Source organism: Rhineura floridana, chromosome 2 (assembly GCF_030035675.1).
Source record: "Rhineura floridana isolate rRhiFlo1 chromosome 2, rRhiFlo1.hap2, whole genome shotgun sequence".
NCBI classification, from domain to species: domain Eukaryota; kingdom Metazoa; phylum Chordata; class Lepidosauria; order Squamata; family Rhineuridae; genus Rhineura; species Rhineura floridana.
In genome coordinates, this window is record NC_084481.1 from 79,179,109 (window position 1) to 79,203,387 (window position 24,279).

Sequence of the window (24,279 nt, forward strand, 5' to 3'; positions counted from 1 at the left end):
AGAGCCCTCTTAACAGCACCCACCCAAGGTCACTTTTTCTTAAGCCTTCTAGAAAAGCCAATATCTCATTTAATCTGTTAGAGACACAATGCTTTTGCTCTGTATACTTTGGTTTGCAAATCTCGAGACAGGCAGTCTTTCCTTTGCCTTTTTCCCTCTCTGTTGCTAATTCCTAGTTCCCTTGTCCACAATTATGGTTTAACGTTACATGGTTATTACTGTCCATGGCTTCCATCTTAAGCATGATTTGGCAATGATCTGAAATCAGGGTTTGTATCAGTGCAGGTGTAACATTAAACTATGATTAAGGCCGATAAGAAAAAGCGGGAAAGAGCTACTCTGTGTACTTTTTGGGTGTATGTGTGTGTGAATTTTTACATAGGATGACAAAGCTACCAACAAATCACAGAACACTTCTGTGGACACAGAGAGAACCTATAAGTTGATGGTGGTTTTGAGAGGATTTCTTGTAAAAATTATGAGGATCCATAAAGATCATTGCCTTGGATCCATGTTTTTCTGCCTTGGCAGTGATAGAAAGCACTGGATCCATGATTTTTGCAATTCATTCAATGGAGACAGATGTGTTACGTGATTTGATAGTGGTTAAAAGGGGTGTGCACCGAAACGTGGAAAAAATGATGTAATTTCAAGAGAGGTTGTCTTATTAGATGTGATGTGTATATGTGCTTGCGTGCAGAAATCTTTTCTCCTTGCCCTCTCTCTCTGGCACTCCATTCTCTCTCTCACTCTCTCGATACTTGTAGCACAGCACTTTCTAACCCCCCAACTCTGCCTCCCAGATCTTTCCCCTTTCCCTCATAAGAACACAAGAATAGCCCTTTTGGATGAAGCCACTGGCCCATCTAGTCCAGCATCCTATTCTCACAGTGGCCGACCAGTTGTCCACAGCAAGCCTGCAATGAGGACCTAAGTGCAAGAGTCCTACCCTCTCACTGTGCCTGTGTGGTGACCCTAGTCCTAGTATGTAGCATATACACCTGGTGAGTTTAAATGTAAGCAAGAATGAAGAATCATGTGAGGAGAGAAGTTTATTGAGTTCAAACGTTAAGGTTCTCTGTTATTTATGATGGCCAATTTGCCAATCCCCCCCTCCAACCTAACTGGCATAAGATCCCTGCTCAGCTTCAAATCCCAGAGTATTAGCTAACTGAAGTAGAAGCTGCTATGCTTCTAGGGACTCCTGTTCATACTTAAAAGAGAAAGTAGTAAGATTAAAATGAAACCATAGAGCTAGTGGACCAAAGCAAATAAGGCTTTTTGAAACAGGATAATTATTTTTTCTGTTTTTGAAGCAGGGAGACTCGAGAGACTAGCTTCACTCATGTATGTTGTGTGGAGAAATGAGCTTGTCAGCTCAGCCATACGAGTATATCAAGCAGTTGTGTAAATATGAGACAGAGTGACACAGACTGAAAGCAGAGGATTTTTCTGCATTCCTCCCACCTGTTCCCCAGCGTTTGACAGCAGCCATTGTTTGTCATGGCCAGTTCAGGCTCCTCTTCCCTGGTGGGCTTCTCACAATGCCAAGGTGATAGTGACACCATGACAAAGAGGGGAAGAATAATTTTAAAAATTCATAGAACCCTTTGACAAACGCACCTGAGGCAGCCTGAAATAAATTCTTATAAGCTATATGAGCTCTTTTCACTGGGTAGTTTGTGTCTATAGACTAGGATTGTCAGCATTAAATAAGACCTCACAGGGCAGATTCTTTCCACTTCATTTAAACAATGTATACAATGAATTATTTATTTATTGCAATTATTTATGTCCCACATTTCAAAATATAAATTGTTCCAAAGTGGGTTACAATTAAATTATATATTTTAAAAATACAATAAACAATGTTAAAATATTTAAAAAATCATCAGGATCATTCCCACAGATCCTCCCTTGAAGGAGGGGAAAGGAAGGTCTAGCTAGAGCAGACCCTTAGGTGGTCTTCACTTATCTGCCTCTCTCTTGGTATGTGAGTCTTCCTCAAACAACTTATTATGCCAGTGTTTCAATTCTGAATAACAGTCAGTTCCAAGTTTACTCAGAAATAAGTCTATGTATAGAGAATTCTGTTGGGGGCTATTAAACTTCAAAAAGAAGTTATTAATTTCTAGTGAATTAGCTTCTGAGCGTTATGATGGAAATCTATAAGTGATCAGCAATTCTGAGAATGGCTGTATTGTACATGATTCAGAATCTGAATCATTTTTAAAACCAGAAGGCATGTCTATATTTCTTTTCTTAAGCAACATTTGGTGGATATGAAGTATGAAGCAAACTCTGGTGTTCTTATCTTAATGTGCAGACCAGTGATTCACAATGATGTATTTATTTTCTTTCTAGTTACAAGTTATTTCCCAGTTGTGTTCCATCCTTTGGATTCCGCCATCTTTTGTCCCTCACAGATAAAGTTGACAGGTTCAATGAAGAAGTTCAGAAGCAGAACGTTTCCCGGAATAGGGATGCCCCAGAAGGTGGCTTTGACGCAATCTTACAAGCTACTGTGTGCCAGGTAAGTTAGCTTCTGGCAGAGGGTGAATGGCTGAATATATCTACCATTCCATGTAGCATGTTGATGCTGGGGATATTGGAAATGGGAAGCTAAGTGATGGAGGGCGGAAACATATTTTTCAAAATGGAGCCAGTAAATAAATTCTTGGAATGGCTTTGTGTGTCATGAAAAAGTTGTGCTTTTAAGCTAGCACGTAACGGGGAAGTTATACACTTACCTTGCGTGAGATGTGTGAGCAGACCCTGCACCCGGGACTTGCTCATCCCATCCCAAGATAGATGTAATGATTTGTCCTTCCCACATCACTTCGGAAGCACAAACAGAGAGAGGCTGGCCCATGTGTGCATCCCTGGTTTGGGTGGCACTATCCCTAGTATATGTCTCCCATCTGGCAGTGCCATTGTTACGTGTTCCTTCGGCTGTTTTGTCAGTGGCATTTCCTGCCAGTAGATCCTAAATATGCCTCTTGTTTGTGAACAATGGCTGCATTTAACCCTGGGAGTTTGGTACAGTGTGTAATAAAGTATTTTTCTGTATCTGTTTTTTTTTTTTTTTGCATTTAAATTTTGGTAAGGTATATGGCATGACAGTCTATTATTTTATACATCTGTCATTATTTTTAGCTAAGTTGCATTTATTTGACAGAGCTTCGGCTTCTGCTACTTACTTTCTTTTATTAAAAAAAAATAGCTTCTGTGCTGATCAAAACACAGCCTGCTTCACAAATGTGGAGGCACAGTTGCCTCTCATCAGCTGCCTTGGCAAAAGTTCCACTCCTGGCAAAGTGACAATTTTTATTCAGACTACTGGCAACATTATGAAAGGATAATATGTTGGTCACTCCCCAGGAGGGGGAGTTATTTCCTGTACTGAGCAGGGAACACTAAATATCACTTTGGTTTCTTGCACCTGCTGCTAATAATATCTCATATGGCTTTTTTTCTTTTCTTTTTTGTAACCCTCTTCACACCTTTGGCTTCGCTGTTCTGAAAATCGAGCGGATGTCCTAAGTTGCAGGAGCAGATGTAAAGTGTTTGCCATTTTTTATGATTCCATAGCCAGGAACTGTCACAGGATAACATCCCCTGTGGAATTAATGCAGGGTTAGTGAACTCTTAGGGCCTGTCTTGTGGGCTACAAATTTTGTTTTCTAAGTGTACGAACCTCAAAGGAAACACATCATCCCTAAACTAATATAGTATATTCCTTTTGAAAATGCAGTTAGTTGTTGTAGAGCACACACTTTGTATCTATATATCTTTATATCTACATTTTGCTTTGGCCTACCCCTTGGGCTTGCTGTCTCTTATATTTCCTTCAAATGAGCAGTCTTTCAGGTGATTAGCATTTTGTACTAGTTTCACAACAGTGGCATTTTGCTGGACTTTTATCGGTTGCTTCAAAGGAGGGAGTGGTTCTTGCTGTTTTAAAGACTTCTGTGTTCTGGTCTGCCAGGTTAAAAACCTTTCCATTGTGGACTGGTCCCAATGTTCAGGCAGAAGCCCCTGTTGGTATGCTGCAGTGGTGAATTGCCATGGCCAGTTGTCAGTCACGGTCTGTCAGTCACAGTCAGTAGTTGATAGTATGGTGGAGCAGCGGTGCTTACCTGGCCTCCTGGCAGGTGAGTTGCTGACATTTTCGAGTAGGGGCAAGGCGACAGGGAGGTCAGCATGGTGCAAATACCCCGGCAAGAGTGCCAGGAAATGTGCTGTCCTCCCCACTGCCTCCACCCTCTCTCTCCGTGTAAGCAGCAGCAACTCACATGCTTGGAGGTCAGGTAAGCACCTCTGCCCCCCCGGGCCATCCGTTACTGACCGTGATGTGCAGTTAGGTCAGTGGTGGTGAAGACAGTGGCCCACTGATAACTTTCTTGTGCTTGAAAAACTTAGGCAAGAGTAAATTGCTTAACAGGGTTTCTGTCATGAAGATATAAGGAGAAGATAGGACGTGATTTCACTGAGCTGAATGTTTGTAGGATTGGGTTTCCACATCTTTATCAGTGGTACAAAGAGCACCTTTTGATTGTGCTACCTATCCTTTCCATGCTCAGCTGATGTTATACATGGCAAGTTATTTCCCAAAAAGTTAATTTGCATATTTTTGCTTAGGTTATAACTATGATTCTGTTTCCTTTATTAAAATGCACGCTTTAGAATTTCTGGCTACAGAATTTGAAGGTTTTGGTGTACAGTTCTGCTCTTGGGTTTTCTGCCCTCATTTTCTTGTGGCTTTTTCTCTGATTGCAGGACTTTTGAGCCCAGAGTTTCTTCAGAGATCTTAAAGGGATCTGACAAAATTGTTTTTCCTATCAAATTGTCCATACCATAGCAATAAGTATCTCTTGTTATAATGGTTTGGTGCAAAGAGAAGCTGTTTTTCTTTTCCTTTTTTCATGAGTGAAGACTGACAGGTTTCTTCTTTTGACTTGATTTCCATATAGAAGGAGATTGGATGGCGGAAGGAAGCTTCTCACTTGTTGGTGTTCACTACAGATGATGTCCCACACATAGCACTGGATGGGAAGCTGGGTGGATTGGTGCAGCCACATGATGGGCAGTGTCACCTTAATGAGGCCAATGAATACTCAGCATCCAATCAGCTGGTGAGAATACATAGTTGTGGTCTCCCTTAACAGTAGTTGCCTAGAAGTTCTCATGTTCTCATTGTAAACTTGATTTTCTTACTTCTGAACAGCTTTGTATAGTAACTCTAACCGGTAACATCTATGGATAAAGTGCACAACTGGATATATTGGGCTAAGATTCAAACCCAAGACAAATCTTTGCCGGAAATGGATGTGTAAAATGTCTTGTTATCGTTCTGACTTTGTCTCTGAATGCCACTGGAGTAGCTCTGGGGTTGTTCTGGCTTATCACCTAAATGATTAATCCATTTTAAAAAGCACATTTTCCTAAGTCTTAATAGCCCTGCATGAGACAGAATAGTATAAATATAGGCTGCCTGAGTCCCTCATTTCATCCCAACTATTTCCTCAACACTTTCTCCAGCGTTGAAAGGAGATGACAAAAAAGAGCATAGCAGCTACTATTGCTGTGTATGGATGATGCTTACCCATTTTTATTACAGGTTCTGTACCAGTGATCCTTGTTGCATTTCATTTCAAGAAGGAAAAATATGTTACTCAAAATATGCAACCAATGCTCAAAATGGTATCTGTATCTAATGTTTAATGGAACTTACCTTGTTTCCGTGACATTTTCAACAACAGTCCTGTTTTTCAGCTTCAATTGTCTCAGTGCTGTTCTTCCATTGTGTTCCTGAACATATGGACAAATGTAAATATTGGTAGTCAAAGGACAAAATAAATGTGGATTTGGCCCTTGATTCAGTAGAGAAATCTGCAGACAGGTTTTTGGCTTTTCTGGATGAAGAGCTGGTTTGTTCGTGCATAACTCTTGGGTTGTTTTTGCAGGCCAAACAAATTGCAAACCCTAATTATTATTGTGCCCTTTAATGACCATGTAGTTTCCCTCCCCCATGTTGGAAAGCATCCCTAACTGACTGTCTTATGACAGTGCACTGGAATCCTTACACAGAACGTATCTTTGTTTACCTGAGTAAACAAAGTAAACAAATGTACAACTTCATTGGCCATTCCTATAATTGGTGTACTAGCCTGGAAATTACATGAAAAGCTATTCTGCAAGCATGGTATTGGAAGAGCGTCAGTATGGATCACAATGGAAAGCCTGAATACTAATTCCTGCTCAGACAGACTTGCTGGATGGCCTTGACTGAGTAAACCTCAGTTTCTCCATATATAAAATGGGAATATTGCTGGCCACTCCTCACAGGAAGGAGTGGAATCTAGCAAAAAGCTAGACACATCTAATTTCCATTGAAATTGATAAAACCAGGTGGATAAAGTTTCACTGAATACATTGATACTTACTTCCATGCCATCATGCATAGGATGAGACTGCATGTCTCATTAGTTCTTGTGGGATTTGGATCGGGGTAAGGATTAATCATTCAAAGTTGTCTGTACAAAATATTCTGTCTCCTGCCAATGATTTTCTGTGCAGCAAGATGTGGAGGGGCTAAACTGAAATCTTAATGGTACAGTCATACTTAGCTTGCTCCAAGTTGGAGGGGTTTCCAGCTTTGCTCTGTTTGGACTTGGACAACTCCGTAGCAAATTCGTTCCTACTTGAATAACTAAGGAGTAAGTTGCCAGTGAATGGCTAAGTAATGCTTTCAGCTGATGCTGAATTGATTGGCTTCTGTCTGTTTTCTAGAGATTTTATGCATATTTGTGAGGTTAGTCAATTGCTGCATGGCCTAAGAGTGATTGCTATTGTAGACTGTCAGAACTCTCCCCTTTGCTTCCTCTGCTGCCTTCTCCTGCTGTTGGTTCATTGCCATTTGCACAGGAAATATGGGGGTGCTGGAAGAGAGAGTTCCAATGGATTATATCTTCCTCTGAGGCTCCAGAGAATGGTCTAATAGCACATGATGTGGGTACATTACTGAAATTAAGGTCTCAGCCTAGATAGGAGACCATGATGGCCTGATGCAAGCTGTTCAAAACTTCCTGAGAGAAGTTGATTTAAGATGTAATGAAATAAGTAAAGAGGGCTGTTGCACCCATAATTGGGGGAACATTGTGGGGAAGGAAGAAAAGCAGTTGGGCAGCATGCATATTTATGTGTTTCCTGGTTAACTTAATGTCACTAATTACCGTGGAACTTAGTTACATGGTGGAGTGCCTTGTTCCATATAGACGTTCCTGGGTACTAAGATCTACCGGGGAGGCCTTCTTGACTGTACCATCATTGATGGTACGTAGCAATACAAGAGAAGGCCTTCTCGATAGTGCCCTCGTGATTATGAAATTCCCCTCCCCTCAAATATGGCTACAACTGACTCTTTTCAATTTTCCGATTTAGCTAAAGCCCTTTGTGTGAGTAGGTTCAATTGTTATCTTGCAAATTTTAGCTGTCCTGCTTTTGTTTTATTGTACATCTTATTGTTGTGAACTGGAATTATATTGTAAACTGTGAATTTGGAATTTTGTTGTAACCTGCTTTGAAATTGCCCAGGCAAGGAAGATCAGGCAAGAAATACTGCTACTAAATAGTTTCTCTGCATGAGCATGCTTTAGAACTGAGTAGGACAAACTGCCCTGTTGACTTGCAATGATTTTCAGCACCATCCTATACCTGTCTACTCAGAAGTGAATCCCATTGAATTCAGTAGGGTTACTCCCAGGAAAGCGGTACTAAGATTGCAGCCTTAGACTGATATGAAGTCTATTGCTCCTCTCCGGTTCAATAGCAATGCCTCCAAAATGAAATATATGGCAAGTTCCATCACAACCGTACATGCATGCTTTCTGCTGAAAATGCCTGGTGCATGTAGAGGACTTTCCTTGGTAAGGACATGGACCCAGGGAAGAGGAATGGGAGTCCTTGAGGCCCAGGAATACTTTGTGGTTAGTTCCTCAATGAAACAGCATTGGGAGGGACAAGAAAAAATTTTGAACTGTGGGAAGAGGCTCACCTAAGTATCTTATGAATCTAGGCTGCTTTAAAAAATATGCTTAGCCAATGGAAACATAATATTGTGAGTACAAAAAATATATTGTAGTCTGACAAAAAATAAAAAGGATTCTCCTTGTAAACGATCTCTGGTACAATCACCCTGTGAATAGCGATGTGAAGGCCTGGGGGAAAAACGGAAAAGTGGAGGGAAAAGCTTTTCCCATTTTATTTCTGAAATTTTCCAAGTTTTTTCCAGGCTTTACGTCTTTACCTCTGAAGTATCCTAATTTTCATGTGATCATAATTCATGCATTAACTGATGGCAAACAAGAAGCACATTTTGGTTCAAATTCCTTGACATGCGGGTGCCATAACGTGAAATAGATGTTAAAGTGCATCCAGAGTTTGGAAATCTGTTATTTACAGATTTGTGTGTTTTACTATCATTGTATCCACACGGATTCTTTTAAAATACAGTCTTATTCATTTCTACTCAGATGTAAGTTCAGTGAAACATACAAATCAGTGTAAATAGAATTAAAGTTGCCAATAGTTGTAATTCATTCTCCTTAATTGGTCTCTTTGTCTCTTCTTTTTCCCCTTTTTAGGATTATCCTTCTCTTGCACTTCTTGCAGAGAAACTGGCTGAGAACAATATACACTTAATTTTTGCAGTGACAAAAAGTCACTATGTTCTTTACAAGGTGAGTGCCAGGAGGAAAGAGAAAGAGACCTCATTCCCTGTTTGAAACCTGCTGGACAGGAGAGGGGAAGGCACTGAGCTTGGACTTACTCCGGGGTAGCTAATCTTTTTTGGCCTGAGAGCTGTATTGCCCCAGTGCTACTTCTCTAGGGACTGTGTGCCAGGATGGGCAGAGCCACACTTTCATGGGTGCACATATATGCAGGTGCACTGCTCATTCTCACACATGCAGGAACTTGGTCCAGTGCTGGCCTGGGAGCAGAGTGTTTTGAATCTTTCCCCCCTCCCCTCTGAATTTGGGAGAGCTTCAGAATAACAGAGCAAGAGTGCAAGGCGCCAGTTTTGCCACTGCAGTGCAGGGATGTGAGGAGAGGAAGTGTGAGAAATCTAGTGCTTGGAAGGAAGAGCATTTGGAATTAAGAGGCACTTGAGACTGTGCTTATGACCTGGCTTTAAAGCATTGGCAGGAGCCTTGCCTTTGTGCAACAGGCTGCAAGCTTAACTATGTCTACTCAGAGGTAAGTCCTATTGAATTCAGTTGGGCTTACTCCCAGGTAAATGGGGTTAGGATTGCAGCCCTAAGGACTTCTATAGGTCCTCCCCTCCCTGTTTCATACTTCAGTTAAATTCAGAATGGAGTTTCAGTGAAAAGCAGTGGAGCTTTTTAACGTAAATAGATGAATGTTAGTGGTCATGAAGGCACCAAAAATAGCTCTCAGATTTAATCTTTATTTTGGTAACATTGCCCACAGAAGTATATTCATCCCAAACTGCTATTACTTAAGCTTATTACTTAAGAGTGTACTATATCTCTGCAGTGTTCAGACCCTCAAAGCACCTTGCAATTGTTTCAACAAAACTTCCCTTTCTCCATTTTTTCCACCTAATTAATCTTAGTGGAAAGAAAGCTCAAAGGAGAAAGTTTTTTCTTTCTTTTTTTCATGGCCATTTAATTATGGTGATAAAACTTATGAGAGTTCAGAATTTTCTTTGGTTGTATTTTAGTAACTTGTTCTCTTGTGTACTTTTTCTTTCTTTATTATTATTATTAAAAAGAACCTTACAGCCCTTATCCCTGGAACAACAGTAGAGATTTTACATCGAGACTCCAGAAATATTATCCAGCTCATAGTTAAGGCCTACAATGTAAGTTTCGCACTCTTCATGTTTTGATGTCATCTTTCTCTGCATATTTTGTTGTTTAGAATATTTATATCCCAAGAGGCTCTCAAAGTGGTTTACAAAGGAGTCTCAAAATAAAAGTCACATTCAAGTCTGGTATCAAGGAACACAAATAACATGGTGTCCCTGTGGTGCCACTCCACTGACGAATGAAGGCTGGAGGGTAGAAAATGTCAGCCTGGTGGTGAGAAAATCAAACTTGTTTTGTATCCTGCATGGTATTGTTGTTATGTGCCTTCAAGTCGATTACGACTTATGGCGGACCTTATGAATCATGGTAAATACATGAATATCCGTATATTTACTAATACAGCCAATTTCTCTTTCCTCCTTCAGTGTGTCAGTCCAGTTGTTTGTTCTTGCTTCACACATTTCCCATCAACTTGCATCTGCTCATTGTACACACACGCACCCCACACACACATACGGGGGGGGGGTTAACCATAACATTTGAGTTTCTGTAGAGGCAAGCTGAGTGGAATGTGCCACTCTGCACAACAAACACTGGCTAATTTGTTTAACCATAAGAGAGCCATTGTGGTGTAGCGATTAGAGTGCTGGGCTGTGATCTAGGAGAGCAGGGTTCAAATCCCTGCTCAGCCATGAAGGTCACTGGGTGACCTTGGTCCAGCCACAGTCTGTCAGACTAACCTAACTCACAGGGTTGTTGCGAGGGAGAGGAGAGCTATGTATGGCACCTTGAGCTTTATGGAGGAAAGATGGGATACAAATAAATACAATAAATAAATATTTTGTGTGCTCATAAATATACCCATTTTTTCTTACTTTTTGGTGGAGATTCTGGGGTTGGATCTTCTTATACCGTGTTTGTTCCTGATATTGTGTTTCAGTGTTGCATTAGGACATCAGTTTGTTTTGCTTTGGAGGACTGAAGTCAGGATAGGAGCTCTTAACAATTTTGTATTTTGGCTGGAATTCCTGTTAAGTGATTCCTTATTGTTAATCCAGTTTCTTAAATGTTTTCTCTGTATTGTTTCAAAGCAGATAAGTGCTGTACCAGAATGTTTATTGCTTCCTTTTGATTACTTCCCTTTCCCTTATAAATGCCAGGACAGCACTTTTAGTCTCTTTCCATAGAGCAAACCTAATAGGCTAAATTCTGCTTCTATTAGCACTCACAGCTGCATTATGACTGGGTGGCCTGTATTGCTGCTTGATTGGCTGTTGGGGCTATAAAAGAAGCTGCTGGGAGAAAGGAAATGTGCCCTTTGTTACTCATGGCTATGCATCTGCTTGGTAATATTTTTGTGATCCCCTAATCCCAAAATTAGCTTGTAGGCACTGCCCTGCCCTGATTAAGAAAAGTAATTTTATATTGAATCTTCAAGGCAAATGGTACATTTAATCCAGTCGTACTATCCAGATTGGCAGCATCGTTTCAGCAGGGCTACCACCCGGTTAAATAAATTTTAGTCCAGCAATCATATGAGTTTTATTTATTTATTTTTATTGATTATTTGATTTATATCCCGCCCTTCCTCCCAGCAGGAGCCCAGGGCGGCAAACAAAAGCACTAAAAACACTTAAAAACAGACCTTAAAATACATTAAAACAAAACAACTTTAAAAACATTTTTAAACGCTTTAAAAACATCTGAAATAAAAAGGGTTAAAAAGCATATTGTTTAAAAAAAAGGTTTTTAAAAAAAGTATTAAAAAGCAAGTTTTAGTTAATGGATTGTGTCTGCGTACATTTGCCTGTGAGAAAAGCAAAAATTATGATGAGAAAAAGCCATCATTGTTTTTAAATGGGACAAAGGTCACAGCAGGCATTGTCTTAGAAACTGAGACTGATCCTGAGACTGGCCTGAGACTGATCCTGTATCTCTAGGAGAAGAGAAGGTCAGCCAAGTGCAGGTGTTCTTGCAACCCTGTAATGGGAAAAACCACAAGGTGGAATTCTCCCTCCCCTGTCCCCAACTTTTAAAGATACAGAAGACCTCTTGGAGGCCGGGCCTGGCAACCAAGAGGTCTTCTGTATCTTTAAAAGTTGGTTTGTTGGTGTATATAACTTAGAACAGAAGACGTTTGGACTACATAGTTTTTAAGGAAATTCTGTTAAAATTGGTTCCAGATTTCCTCAGTATTCTAATGCACCGTGGCTATTAAGATGGGGCAGCCAATGTGGTGCCCTCTAGTTGTCGTTGGTCTGCAACTCCCCCTACATCCCTGATCATTAGCCATGCATCCTGGGGCCGAATGGGAGTTGGGAGTCCCATAACACCTGGAGGGCACCTCGTTGGTGACCCCAACCATGATGTTAACCATGTTAGCACTGGAAAATTCAGCAGAATCACATTTTTTAAAAAATGGCACACACTGGTTTTGTGGTACCTAGATTTTGATTGGGAAGTACTTGATACTCTGTTAATCTTACTGTAAAATAATGCCAGATTGCAAAATGACAATGAATTGTTATAGCTGTTTAGAATGTATATAGACAAGGACCCAGAAGGGGGAAGACAATAAAATATTTGAATGTATTTTTTACAGCAATGGTATGTACTATCGTAAAGAAAGAAGGATAAACAAGCCAGTCAGTATTACAGGCATGTGTACCAAACACATTCTCTCCTTCCTTGAAAAGCCAGTAGAGTACTTGCTAGTACCGGGGCATCAGTATAGACGCAGTGGTTCTTAACCTGGGGTGCACTCATCCCCAGGGGTACGAGATACTTTTTCTAGAGGTGCAAGGCCCAACCAAAGATTTTGGAAAACTGTCATTTATCTTAGCTAAGTTAGGCTAAAACACACATTAAAATTAAAAATGAACTGTATTTTTTCAGGGGGTGCGAGAGCATATTTTGGAAATCCAAGGGGTGCTGGCAGTGGAAAAGGTTACGAACCACTGGGTAGAGGAACTGGGCCAGAGAGGGAGTGCAGGTGAAGGGAAAGTGATGGAGAAGTAACTCTGGGCATAGCAGTTGGCATTTATTCAGTGAAGTTTCTTGGTCTGAGAGGGGATGTAGAGCAGGAATTCCCAAACTGTGGCCCGTAGATTGCCAGCGGCCTGCGGGCTTCACTGAGGTTGTCTGCGGCTTGTCAGAAAAGAATACTTACAATTTAAATTTTATAGGATTCTATGGCATTCAGATTGTTATACAATAAAGTACAATGTAAGAAATAGAAGGAGCAATGAAAATACAATTAAAAATCATACAGCATCTACCACAGCATGTTACAGTTGCTACAACAGGCAGAAGAAAATAATTGACTGGTCCTCCAAGACCCTCAGCAATTTTCAAGTGGTCCATGGGGAAAAAAAGTTTGGGAATCACTGATTTAATGAGTTCAAACATCACTGCAGCTCTTACATTTGGATACTGCCCCCCTGTTCCTTCAATAGTATCCAAACATCTGAGATACTCTTACTACTATACTATTAAAACTATCTGTCTATATCACCTGATCCTAAATGGTGCTGTTATTCAGAAAAACCAGTTGTTGTGCTGTTGCTCCCTCTATTTACTCCATTTGCACATCTACTTCTCACTACATTGTTCCCCTCTACTTCTGGCAACTCCACATAAGAACATATGAACATAAGAAGAGCCTGCTGGATCAGGCCAGTGGCACATTTAGTCCAGCAGCCCATTCTCACGGTGGCCAAGACTCGCCACAGGCCTGCACGACTTCATTCAAACGCATGGGAAGCTGCTTCACACAGACTTCTTAGGAGCATAGGAAACTGGCTTATACTGAGTCAGACCATTGGTCCACCTAGCTCAGTGTTGCCTCCACTGAATGGCAGCAGCTCTTCGGGGTTACAGGCACAGGTCTCTCCCAGCTGTAGCTGGAGATGCCAGGCATTGAACCTGGGACCTTTGCATGCAAGGCAGATGTTCTACCACTGAGTCACTGCCCTGATGGCAACACTGCTGCTGAATATATGAATCCAACCTAAGAGTTCTTTTTCCCCAAGTGGTTTGTTGTCCATCTGCTTTTCAAATGTTCAGCTGACTTGCTGGGTGGCCACTTAATGTTTCCATCTCCTCCCACAAACAATCCTGTAAGAAGGCATAGAGAACAGACCCGTGACACTTCTCTTTCATATAATTTGATGGGCCCATTCTTGCATGTTATGTCTTAACAAGTGAAATGATGGGTATGGTTTTTTTAAAAAATGTAACTGTTCCTTTTCCTCTTCTAGAGTATCCGGTCTAAAGTAGAGTTAACTGTTTGGGACAATCCAGAAGACATCAATCTGGTTTTCACAGCCACATGTCAGGATGGTTTGTCATACCCTGGAGTCAGGAAATGTGCAGATCTTCAGATAGGAGACACAGTGAGTTTGTTTATACATCAGGTGGGATAGGAAATGATAGGTTATAATTCTGGAAGAATTCAGGCGCCCATGAAAGGGCTCATTGATACAAGAAACTGCCCTTGCCCCCAGAAGCGCCTATGTCCTCTACACTGTGAATTTTTAAAAGCCAACCTTTTTCAGACTCCCTTTTCTTAAGTAAGTGTCCCCCCTCCCCCAGGAATTAGATTGCAGAACATAGCTGTCGTTGGTTGTTATATTAGTCTGTTATTTAACTAGCCTTTAATAACTGTAAATGTTGCTGTCTTTGCCAGTTTAAGATTGCTTGAAGTTAGTTTGTGTTCATTCATTCTGAGCTGGCTTGTGTGGGCTATGCCCCCCAAAAGCAGCATATCAGTTCAGGGTTTTGTTATTATAGATAGAGTTTTGCTTCCAGATTTAACACTGAGAAAGTAGGGGGCGTCTCGAAGACAGAATTCTGCCAGTGAGTGCTCTTTGGGGACTGCTTGGAAATTTGAAGGCCACAAAGTGCTGGCCTTGAGGGAGGCAGTATGCCACTCCCTACCTCATCTAATCTATCTGGAAAATGGTACAGACGTTTTAATGAGAACCTTGCTTGTTTGACTTGTTCTTCAGCTGTTTCACGCCTTTTCCTTGTGCTGCTTACTGGCTAACAGCACAGCCCAATGCATGCCTTCTCAGAAGGAAGTTCCATTGAGGTCAGTGGGGCTTACTCCGAGATAAGTGGGTATAGGATTGCAACCTTGGATACATTAAGTGAGAGCTGATGTGTAATTTGCAGATCATGAGTCTATGTTGTTAAGGCATGCGTACAACCCCTTGCATTTGTATTCGGAAAGAGCTGGAGTAGCAGATTCCTTGTTTTGAAGGACAGCAGCTGGAATAGCAGCATTCACAAACAAGCACCTTCTTTACTTTCAGTGCTCGTTCTTCAGTTGTCACTACAATCTCCTTCTCACATGGTCCCAGCATGTAGATTTTATGTACAATAGAATATCGAAGCATCCCATGTCTTTGCTTATATCCACCACAATGCATAGAATCTTCATTGTGAACTGGGACCTTTGTGCATTAACACCTATGTGAGTAGACCTTGAATTGTACAGCTCCCCCCCCTTCCCGGAGATGGGTAGCACAAATAAGGCTTGTTTACACGGGCATTTTCAACACACTCCATCCTTATCCAACAGAAATGAATCTGTTAAACTATACACTGGGAACAGCGCTCAGATGTTTTAAGTTTTGTTTACTTGAAGAAGATAAAACCTGGGTATTGTGGTTCTAATCTGTGATTTTGCTCTTGGAAAACTTTTATTGTTGTTCCTTGTAATCTTAGGGCTTCTCTCAACAATCCTTTTAGTACTGACTTTGTGATCTGTTTTTCTTTGTAAAGTAGGTGAGTTATTCCTTCCTTTATCTCCCTGTACATCGGCTTCCCTGTGCTGTCTCTAAATCAGAGACAGCATTGCTTGGATTACTAATTGCAAAACTTGCTGCACGCTGCCATCTGGCATGCAGGAGCAGAGTTGGCTGGGTTCCAATAAAATGGAGAATTCTCAGTGACCCTTCAAAAGAACCAAGAGATTTCCCTCATTCCCCCCCCCCCCGTATGTTTCAAACCAAGTACAGGTTTCATAGTACAGGAGAAACCTGCTGATGTATAAACCTGGAGTCATGTTAACATACTGTATTGACATATGTACTTACTTTTCCTTTAAACTTCACAAATCAGGTCCTTCGCTCCATTTGTGTTGCTGTTTTACGAGGATGAGCTTCTTCCCCTCTCCCCAAAGCATGTCCCTTGTTTTATTAGTAACCGGTCCGCATTCTCCAAGCAGCCTGCAAATGTGTGCTCACGAAGAGAGAGAGAGAGAAAGAGACAGCACTTATTTGTAGTCCAGGCCGCTGGTCTTCACTTCTCAAAGAGAATAATAGTGCTAGGTTTAGTTTGTATCATTGCTGAATCTACCAACTTAACTATTTTTTTTTAAAAAAATCCTGTGTGTTGCACTAGATATTTTTACATGGTTGTTCTTGGGATTCTCTGTGTCATAAAATCCCGATCTTTTGATAACTTGTGCATACAGTAATTCTTAACAACCATATTTTATTCATTTTCATTAATTAAGGATTTACAATGGTAATTCAAAGTACAATTGTATGCATGTAGATTGAGAATACATCCCACTGAATTCAGTGAGGCTTACATTCAGGTAGGTATGATTAGGATTGGAGCTGTAAAGTAACAAAAAATAACTGAATAAAAATTAAAGTAACCCATATCAATATTTTAAATCTGAAAGCAGGAAACAATTTTTCAGGCTGACTTTTCTCTTAGCACTCAGGCCCCTAATCTGCAATAGTAAGTCATAATTGTATTTTAATTTTATTTTTTAACCATTTATAACATATCCTTCAAAAAAGTTCCCAAAATAGCTTGCACAAACAGAATGTAACAGTGACATAGAATAAAAGCAAATATAAAAGGGTGGATGGGGGTCTTGCAGTGGGGACTGGAAAAAATCAAAGAAAAGAAAAAGGGCCCCCTCCCCTTTAAAAGCAAGATATATGCTCCAATGCTGGAGAGGGGAGCTTTCCTATAAAGAAAAAACAATCATAACTTAAATTAGTTTTGTTTCTTAAACATAGTAGAGGGCATTGTCACAGTGGAAGGTATAGCTTTACCCTTGGCTTCTTCTTTTGAGAGTTTTTCTTGGGGGCTCCAAGTGAGCCTCCATTGTGATTTGTGCTGTGCATGCTTCTCTGCGGTGAGTTGTGTGAATTATATATAATCTTCAGTGCTAAGAATGTGAACTACTTTTAAATATATGTAGACAAAGACATGCACCCCTTCTACATATAGTAGCTGAATAGATTGGTGGCTGAACCTTACATCAGTGCTGAAATTTCAGCACCGCATCCACCACCATATCTGGGGACAGCAGGCTAGCTGAGGGTGTCCAGGGAGCCTAGGCCAAGGGAATGGCAGGGGAGCTAAAGAGAAGGGCCATAGCTCAGTAGTCAGGTATCTGCTTTGCATGCTGGAGGTCCTGGGTCCCAGGTGGCATCTCCAAGTAGGGCTAGGAGAGACCCCTGTCTGAAAGCTTGGAGAGTTGTTGCCAGGGTGTAGACAGTACTGAGTTAGATAGACCAATAGTCTGACTTGGTATAAAGCAGCTTCCTACATTCATTTTGAACTATAGCATCAGCTGTTTGAGGGGGCTGCCTCGCTCTGCGTGATAGTAAGTCTCGCTCTGCTACAATGTTGACTTTTCCCACTTCTGATAACTTCTGATTCTTGCCTCTCTCTACTTCTGTGTAGGTTTCCTTCGAGATATCAGTAGTAGCTCGGAGTTGCCCTGCTGAGAATACCTCACATACATTCACCATCAAGCCGGATTGGTTTCGGGATACTGTAGAGGTGACTGTCACCTACAACTGCCCATGTGGATGTACCAAACAGATAGAGCACAGGAGCAGCAAGTGCAGCGGAAATGGCGCACACGTGTGTGGACTATGTGACTGTGATCCAGGCCACGTGGGAGCCAAGTGTGAATGTGAGGATGGGGAGAGCGGGAACATGTACCAGGACATGTGCCGTGAAGCTGAAGGGAAACGCGTCTGCAATGGCCGAGGGGAATGCTCTTGCAACCACTGCGTCTGTTACGAGAGTGAATTTGGGAAGATCTACGGGTGGTTCTGCGAGTGCGATGACTTCTCCTGTCCAAGATATAAGGGCATTCTCTGCTCAGGTAAGCATGGGGCTAACAATCCATTTTTCTGTCCAACTGAGATGTTATAAAAGCTCTCAGAATTTGAGAGTGAAGGGTAAGCAGCGCAGGACTACTTCTCCCTTTGCTCTTCTGTTAATAGTTTCCTTAAGCTAAAGATGTGGCCCCTCCAGATGTTGTTGAACTCCGCAATTCCCATAATCTCTGACCATTGGCCATACTGGATGGGGCTGTTGGGAAATGGAGACCAGCAACATCTGGAAGGCCACAGGACCCCCCCCCAGCAAAACCCTTTAAAAAACCCTATTCACTTACAAGCCAGTGCACCAAGGCCTCTTCTCACCATAATGGAGGACAATGGGGTTTCACAGTCATGTGGATTGTCACTAAATGAAAGCACATTCAAACATTTCACCATGTGAAACTAATGTGGCAAAATGACTTTCTGATTGCTTGGCTATTGCTCAAAATCACACCTTAAGCTGGAACTCGATGTTTCCTAGTAACTTTTAGTTATGCGTGGTGCACTCTGAGGTCTCTGCCAACAACTAATGAGGTGAAACAGGGATGAGGAAACCCACAAAGCATTGTGAGTGATGCATTGCTAACTAATTATTCGGGAGGAGGGAAGATGTGGAACTGCTGCATTTGTCTGTGGCTGTGTGTTGGCAGTAATAAGTAGATCAAGCCTCTAGAGTAGAGATGTCTAACCTGTGACCCTCCAGATGCTGTTGGACTGTGACTCCCATCAGACCCATCCAGTGTGACTAATGATCAGGATTGATGGGAGTTGTAGTCCAGCAACAACTGGAGTGCCACAGGTTAGTCAGCCCTGCTCTAGAGTTTAAGTAATGCATGCTTTTTAATCCTTTCACCATACATGCAGAATTTTACATGCAGATGGCTTTATGTAAGTCATCCCAGAAATAAGGAACAGTAAAGAAGAGGGAAGAGATGTATGTATGACTTTGAGTAAGAAGAACTGGTGCCCCAGCTCCAGGTAACTGCAAGATTTTGCCATTCAGCTTTGATCACTGTAAATGTGCAGGACTCATACAGTACAGTACATAAGCGCCTTGCAAAATGATACATAATTTCCATGGTCTGTGTAGCAATAGGCACCTTTGAGCAGTCTTCTGAGCCTGAGTCATACTGGGCACTTGTGAATCTGCAGATGTTAGTTAGGTTTGAGTATTTCTGCTTTTCAGAGTTTAAATGAAGAAGAACTGACAACAGTGTCAACAAAGGAAATAAGGAAAAAGAAAATGGCTTAAATTAACTTTTAGTGGATATGTTTTCTCCCTCTTCTGCAATTTGGCTTCCTTTTTTCTCAGTCCACATGCCAACATGATGTCTAGCAACCCTTGATTTCCTGTGTGAGATTTACTTCTAGGCTAGTACTCCATGCCTTGCTAGGCATTACATATCAAGGCTAATTTGTGTGTGTGTGTGTGTATGAAGTTTTCTAACAGAAGTAGTGAGCCTTCTTATTAGAATGTTTTTGAACTTAGAGTGTGATATCATTATTGAGGACTGGAGTCCTGCTAAATGCAAGTATGTTCTTCTCTTTGCTTTTATATTAAGATGAAAAATTGGAATGCTCATCCTTTTTGTGTAGTGCATTTTGAATGCTGAAAGTTCTTCATGTACATTCTGTTGGTAATCCTTTTAATAACCTTATAAGAAGGTAGTATCTTGATCCTGATATTGCAGATGGGAGAGGCTGGCTTGAGAGACCATTTGGCTATCTGATGAGTTCATGGCTGATGTAGCATTTGAACCAGGGACTGACTTAGCCACTATACTGCACTGGTTCTCATAGCGAGTGATACTGGGGATTAACTTGATTCATGGAGCCCATGCAATATCATTGTTAAATACAGTTTAACAGCATTCTGTCATAATCACTTGGATATTATCTTTAACCTGTTGACTTCTCAGGGTGTGTTTTGTGTAGACATACAATATATAGGGCGATAACTGGTATTGCATGAGCAGGTACCCACTTGTGCAACAGGGCTTCCCCTACCTCTCCTCCCCCTGTGCACTGCCCATCTGCTCCAGGGGATCTCCCAACCCTTGATAGCAGATTTAGGTGTGTGTGGGAGGAGTTTCAGGAGGGGAAGGGGAAGTTCTGTTCCATTTTCAGACAAACACAAATGACCCTATAGACTCTAGGTTACAAGTGCATAAATGGCTATGGATGAAGTAGGCCTGGTCCTACTGCTTCATCAGGCTATTACTTAGAGCAGGTCTGGGGAACCTTTGGCCCTCCACATTTTATGGAACTACTATTCTCGTATTCCCTGGCCATTGGCCATTCTTGCTGGGACTGATAGGAGTTGTAGTTCAGTAACATCTGGAGGGCCAGAGGTTCCCCACACCTGATTTAGAGCTATCCTTTAGGGGTGCTGCTATCTCTTCTTTTATGCTACTCCTTTTATTGAATGCGAATGACAAAAGCAATTGATCAAAACTACCTCGACGGTTTAGTCTCTTGACATTGAACTCTGGCAGCTACATTAAACTGTGTGGCAGTCAAACCCAGAAGAACAAGAAGACCCTGAGGAGAATCCAGAGACTTTGCAAAAGCAATCAGCAGCAGCGAGACACCTTTAAAAATAGGTACAGATCAGGGAACCTGGAAATGAGATGTGTCTGCAAAGTTCTGCAAGTTAGTGGGCCCTTCTCAAGATGGATAATGTTTTGATTGTAAATTTATAGGACTCATATAATATTCCTTTTACTATGGAGAAAGAAGGTGCAAGCATGTTTTATAGTTAGCATATGATGACTGGGGTGTCTGGAAGCTTTCCCAGGAGTGATTCAGTATGTTTAATCGCAGTGCAAATCAAAATGAGACACTGCGGTTTGTAGATGAAAGCAGCCATACATTGCGGAATGAATCCTAAGCCACATGGAGTGTTGAGTCATGTCAATGTTATATTTCATGCAAGGGAAAATAAGATTATTCATGCATTTTATGGGGAAATGATAACTAGGGCAACAACAAAAGGATATTATGGAAGCTCAAAATAACCTTTTGATATGGGATAACTTTTAAAAATGTTGCTGCTTGTTATGATTTGGCAGCAATGATGCAAAATTATGTCGCCACAGAGGAGAACAGCCAACTCCCTTTGCTATCAAAGTTCAGCCATATCTTATAATTTAGGAAATTCTGCACAAATTATACACAGTAGAAGGGAAGAGGAAAGTGTGTGGATGGTGGTGGGTGAGAGAACCCAAAAGTTATGAAACTTTTTTTCCAGAAGGGTAGCCATGTTAATTTGTTGTCACTCAGTTGCTAGTTAAGATGGAAACTTTCTCAACTGGAGTTCCTCCCTGTTGTCGTGGTGTATTCCTTTGGCGCCGATTGTCTGCTTAGAGATCGGGATCCAAACAATTAGCAACACATTGTTGACTCTTGATGTGTTGATGACACATTTTGTTCCATGTAGATTTGAGTGCAGCTACGAGGGGTCTGTGGGGAGGAGTTCAGTTTAGACATATTGTTCTTCACTGCTGAACTCTAAATTCTCTATGGGTCAAAGACCTTTTAGATTATTAGTAAGGATTATAACATGGTGCAGTTATTCCCTTTTGCTCAGGGCTACAAGTCTACAACGGGCTTGAAAAGTGATGGGAAAATAGGTTTGAGACTGCAAGCAATTGCCAAAGCTTGATTTTGGTTGCACTCGTACAGTAACCCTTTGGAGAATTATATGGTCCTTTGCACAGTAAGGCTGCAATCCCATGCATGCTTACTTGGTAACAAGCCACATTGAACATGGCTGCCTTCATGTTACCAGGATCACTGGCAGTCGAAAGCGTAGAGCACGGGTGGGGAACATTTGGCCCTCCAGATGTTGCCAAATTACAACTCCCATCAGCCCCAGCAAGAAAGGCCAATGGTCAGAGATGATGGGAGTTGTAGTTTAGCAATATCTGGAGAGCCAAAGGTTCCCCACCCCTGGTGTAGAGCCATAGTTCAACAGCTAGAAGAGCCTGTCATGTTAAGGGAAAGCATCCAGCCTGCTGCTTGCTTCCCTTCAGCATGAGGCTTAAATGCGTGTGTTTGGGGAAGTACTGACCAGACGTTGCACACCATATTTCTCCCCCTACTGGTAGGATCCTTTAAGCAGTAAAGAAGACTGTCCTTTGCAATTGAAAGTATGGTGGGAAATTAGCTTCAGCCAACAAAGCCTTGCTGGCTCCTCTTGTCTGCCAACTCAATGGAGCCGATAGGCAAAAAGTGTGTCTTCTAGGCAGAAGCTGCAACCCAAGCCACCTAGATCTTCTTACCTGTCAGATCCACAGAGCTACCAGGCAAGAAGGGAATCTGCTAGTTAGCAGCTGCTCCTTTAAGCTTCATTTGCAGCTATAAAGGGACTTTTTTTTAAGAGGTGGGCGGATTGGCCTTGCAAGATATGCACCCTGAGAAGCACAGTCTCCAAGTCCAAAACTCCCCTCCCCCTGAGAATCAGGATAACTGGGTAGGCAGGCGTATGTCCAAATGTGTTTCCCATTGCTAATAATCCATGTGCAAATTCTGCACTGCATTGCTTTCAATGAAATGCACATTTAGATGTGGCTCCTAACGTGCATCCTATTGAAAGCAACAAAGTGTAGATATGCAGCATATATACAACTAAGGTCGGATTCTGATCATTTCTGCACTGTGCTGCTTTCAGAAGAGTGCACATCTGCTGAATCTAATGTGCAAAGCCCAAACTCTTAACTATTTATCATGGATCTGTATTGATATAATCTATCTCCACACGGAATCCCAGGTCTGCAAATTATATAATAGGTGGAAGAAGGGGGTCCAGAAAGTATGAAAGGTACCCAAAATCAGGGATATCGACTGTTGCTGCATGGTACAGTGTCTTGAATAGGGCAATAAAATGTTGAGTTATTTTATTTTGGAAAAATCCAGTACCCATCAGTGTCTGCTGTGACTGAGTGTCATAAAGAAATACCGTAAGTTTATATCCCACCGTTCCTCCCAGTAGGAGTCCAGGGCGGCAAACAAAACACTAAAAACACTCTAAAACATCTTAAAAACAGATTTTGAAATATATTAAAACAAAACATCTCTAAAAACATCTTTTTAAAAAAGCTTTAAGGAAATCTTGAAGTAATTCCAACACAGATGCAGACTGGGATAAAAAGTCTACTTAAAAGGCTTGTTGAAAGAGGAAGGTCTTCAGGAGGTGTTGAAAAGATAAGATGGCACCTGTCTAATATTTAAGGGGAGGGAATTCCAAAGGGTAGGTGCCACTACACTGAAGGTACCATATCCTATGTTGTGCATAACGGATCTCCTGATAAGACAGTATCTGCAGGAGGCTCTCACCTGCAGAGCGCAGTGATTGACTGGGTATATAAGAGGTAAGACGGTCTTTCAGGTATCCTGGTCCCAAGCTGTATAGGGCTTTGTACACCAAAAACAGAACCTTGAACTTGGCCCAGTAGCGTATCATTTTAAAACTTGTGGGTGTACACATAGACACTGGCTGAGTGCTTTTCAGTGTGCTATTATATACATACCTATCCAGCTGTTGTTGTTTTTAAATCAGCTAAGCTAACATTTTTCCTTGTATTAACCTTTTGATTTCTGAAACCGTTACTTGCAGTTTGCGATTTAAAATAAATATGTACTGGATGTGCATGGTTGAATCCTCCTTTAGTACTGTGTAGTGAAGATTAGATGCAAAGCAAACAGCAACAAAGCTGTTTTCTCCATCTTGTATAGGGGTGTGGTATTGCTCTGCTGGGCACAAGATTGAAACTAGCATGAATATAGCAGGGAAAATTAAATTTTTGGATTGTTTTTTTAAAAATTGATGAGCAAAGCACTAAAGCATCAGCCTGGCAGCACAGGAATCTCTCTTCCTGCCCTGCCCAGAGTGCAAGTCACAAAACGGAGGTGAGACTGGAATTAATTCCTGTTTTATTAGAGTAGCATCAAAGACAATGCGTTTCATAGACTTAGCTGTGCTAACTCACTACAGTCCCTAACTAAGCTACCTAGGCATACTCTGCAGCGTGTGAAGAAAGTTGACTCAGCAACTGGGTCAGGGGGGCACCGCCTTAAGTAGGGAAGGTCTTCGCCCGCAATCTCTGACTCCTTCTAAGTCCCACCTTCTTGCGACGTCTCCCGAGGGGCAAAGGGGGGCAAGCCTCTGCCGGCTCATCTGACAGTACAGGCTCGATAGATGCCTCAGGAGGCGGGAAAGCGTTTGAAGTGCCAGGTGGGGAATCCTGGGGGGTGGAGCTGGCGTGCCCGCCCGGTCATTCCCCAACAGCTCTGTTGGG

The 24,279-nt window shown here is 41.7% G+C and overlaps 1 protein-coding gene across 1 annotated transcript in view; it reads left to right on the forward strand.

Moving 5' to 3' along the window:
* The window catches only part of ITGB5 (integrin subunit beta 5), a 106,580-nt gene that overhangs the window by 38,967 nt on the left and 43,334 nt on the right, over positions 1-24,279 (forward strand). Inside the window, exons 5-10 of the mRNA XM_061609045.1 lie at positions 2,365-2,533; positions 4,974-5,135; positions 8,646-8,741; positions 9,797-9,886; positions 14,093-14,227; positions 17,550-17,979. Coding sequence (XP_061465029.1) covers positions 2,365-2,533; positions 4,974-5,135; positions 8,646-8,741; positions 9,797-9,886; positions 14,093-14,227; positions 17,550-17,979 — 1,082 coding nt within the window. The remainder of the gene's footprint in view (positions 1-2,364; positions 2,534-4,973; positions 5,136-8,645; positions 8,742-9,796; positions 9,887-14,092; positions 14,228-17,549; positions 17,980-24,279) is intronic.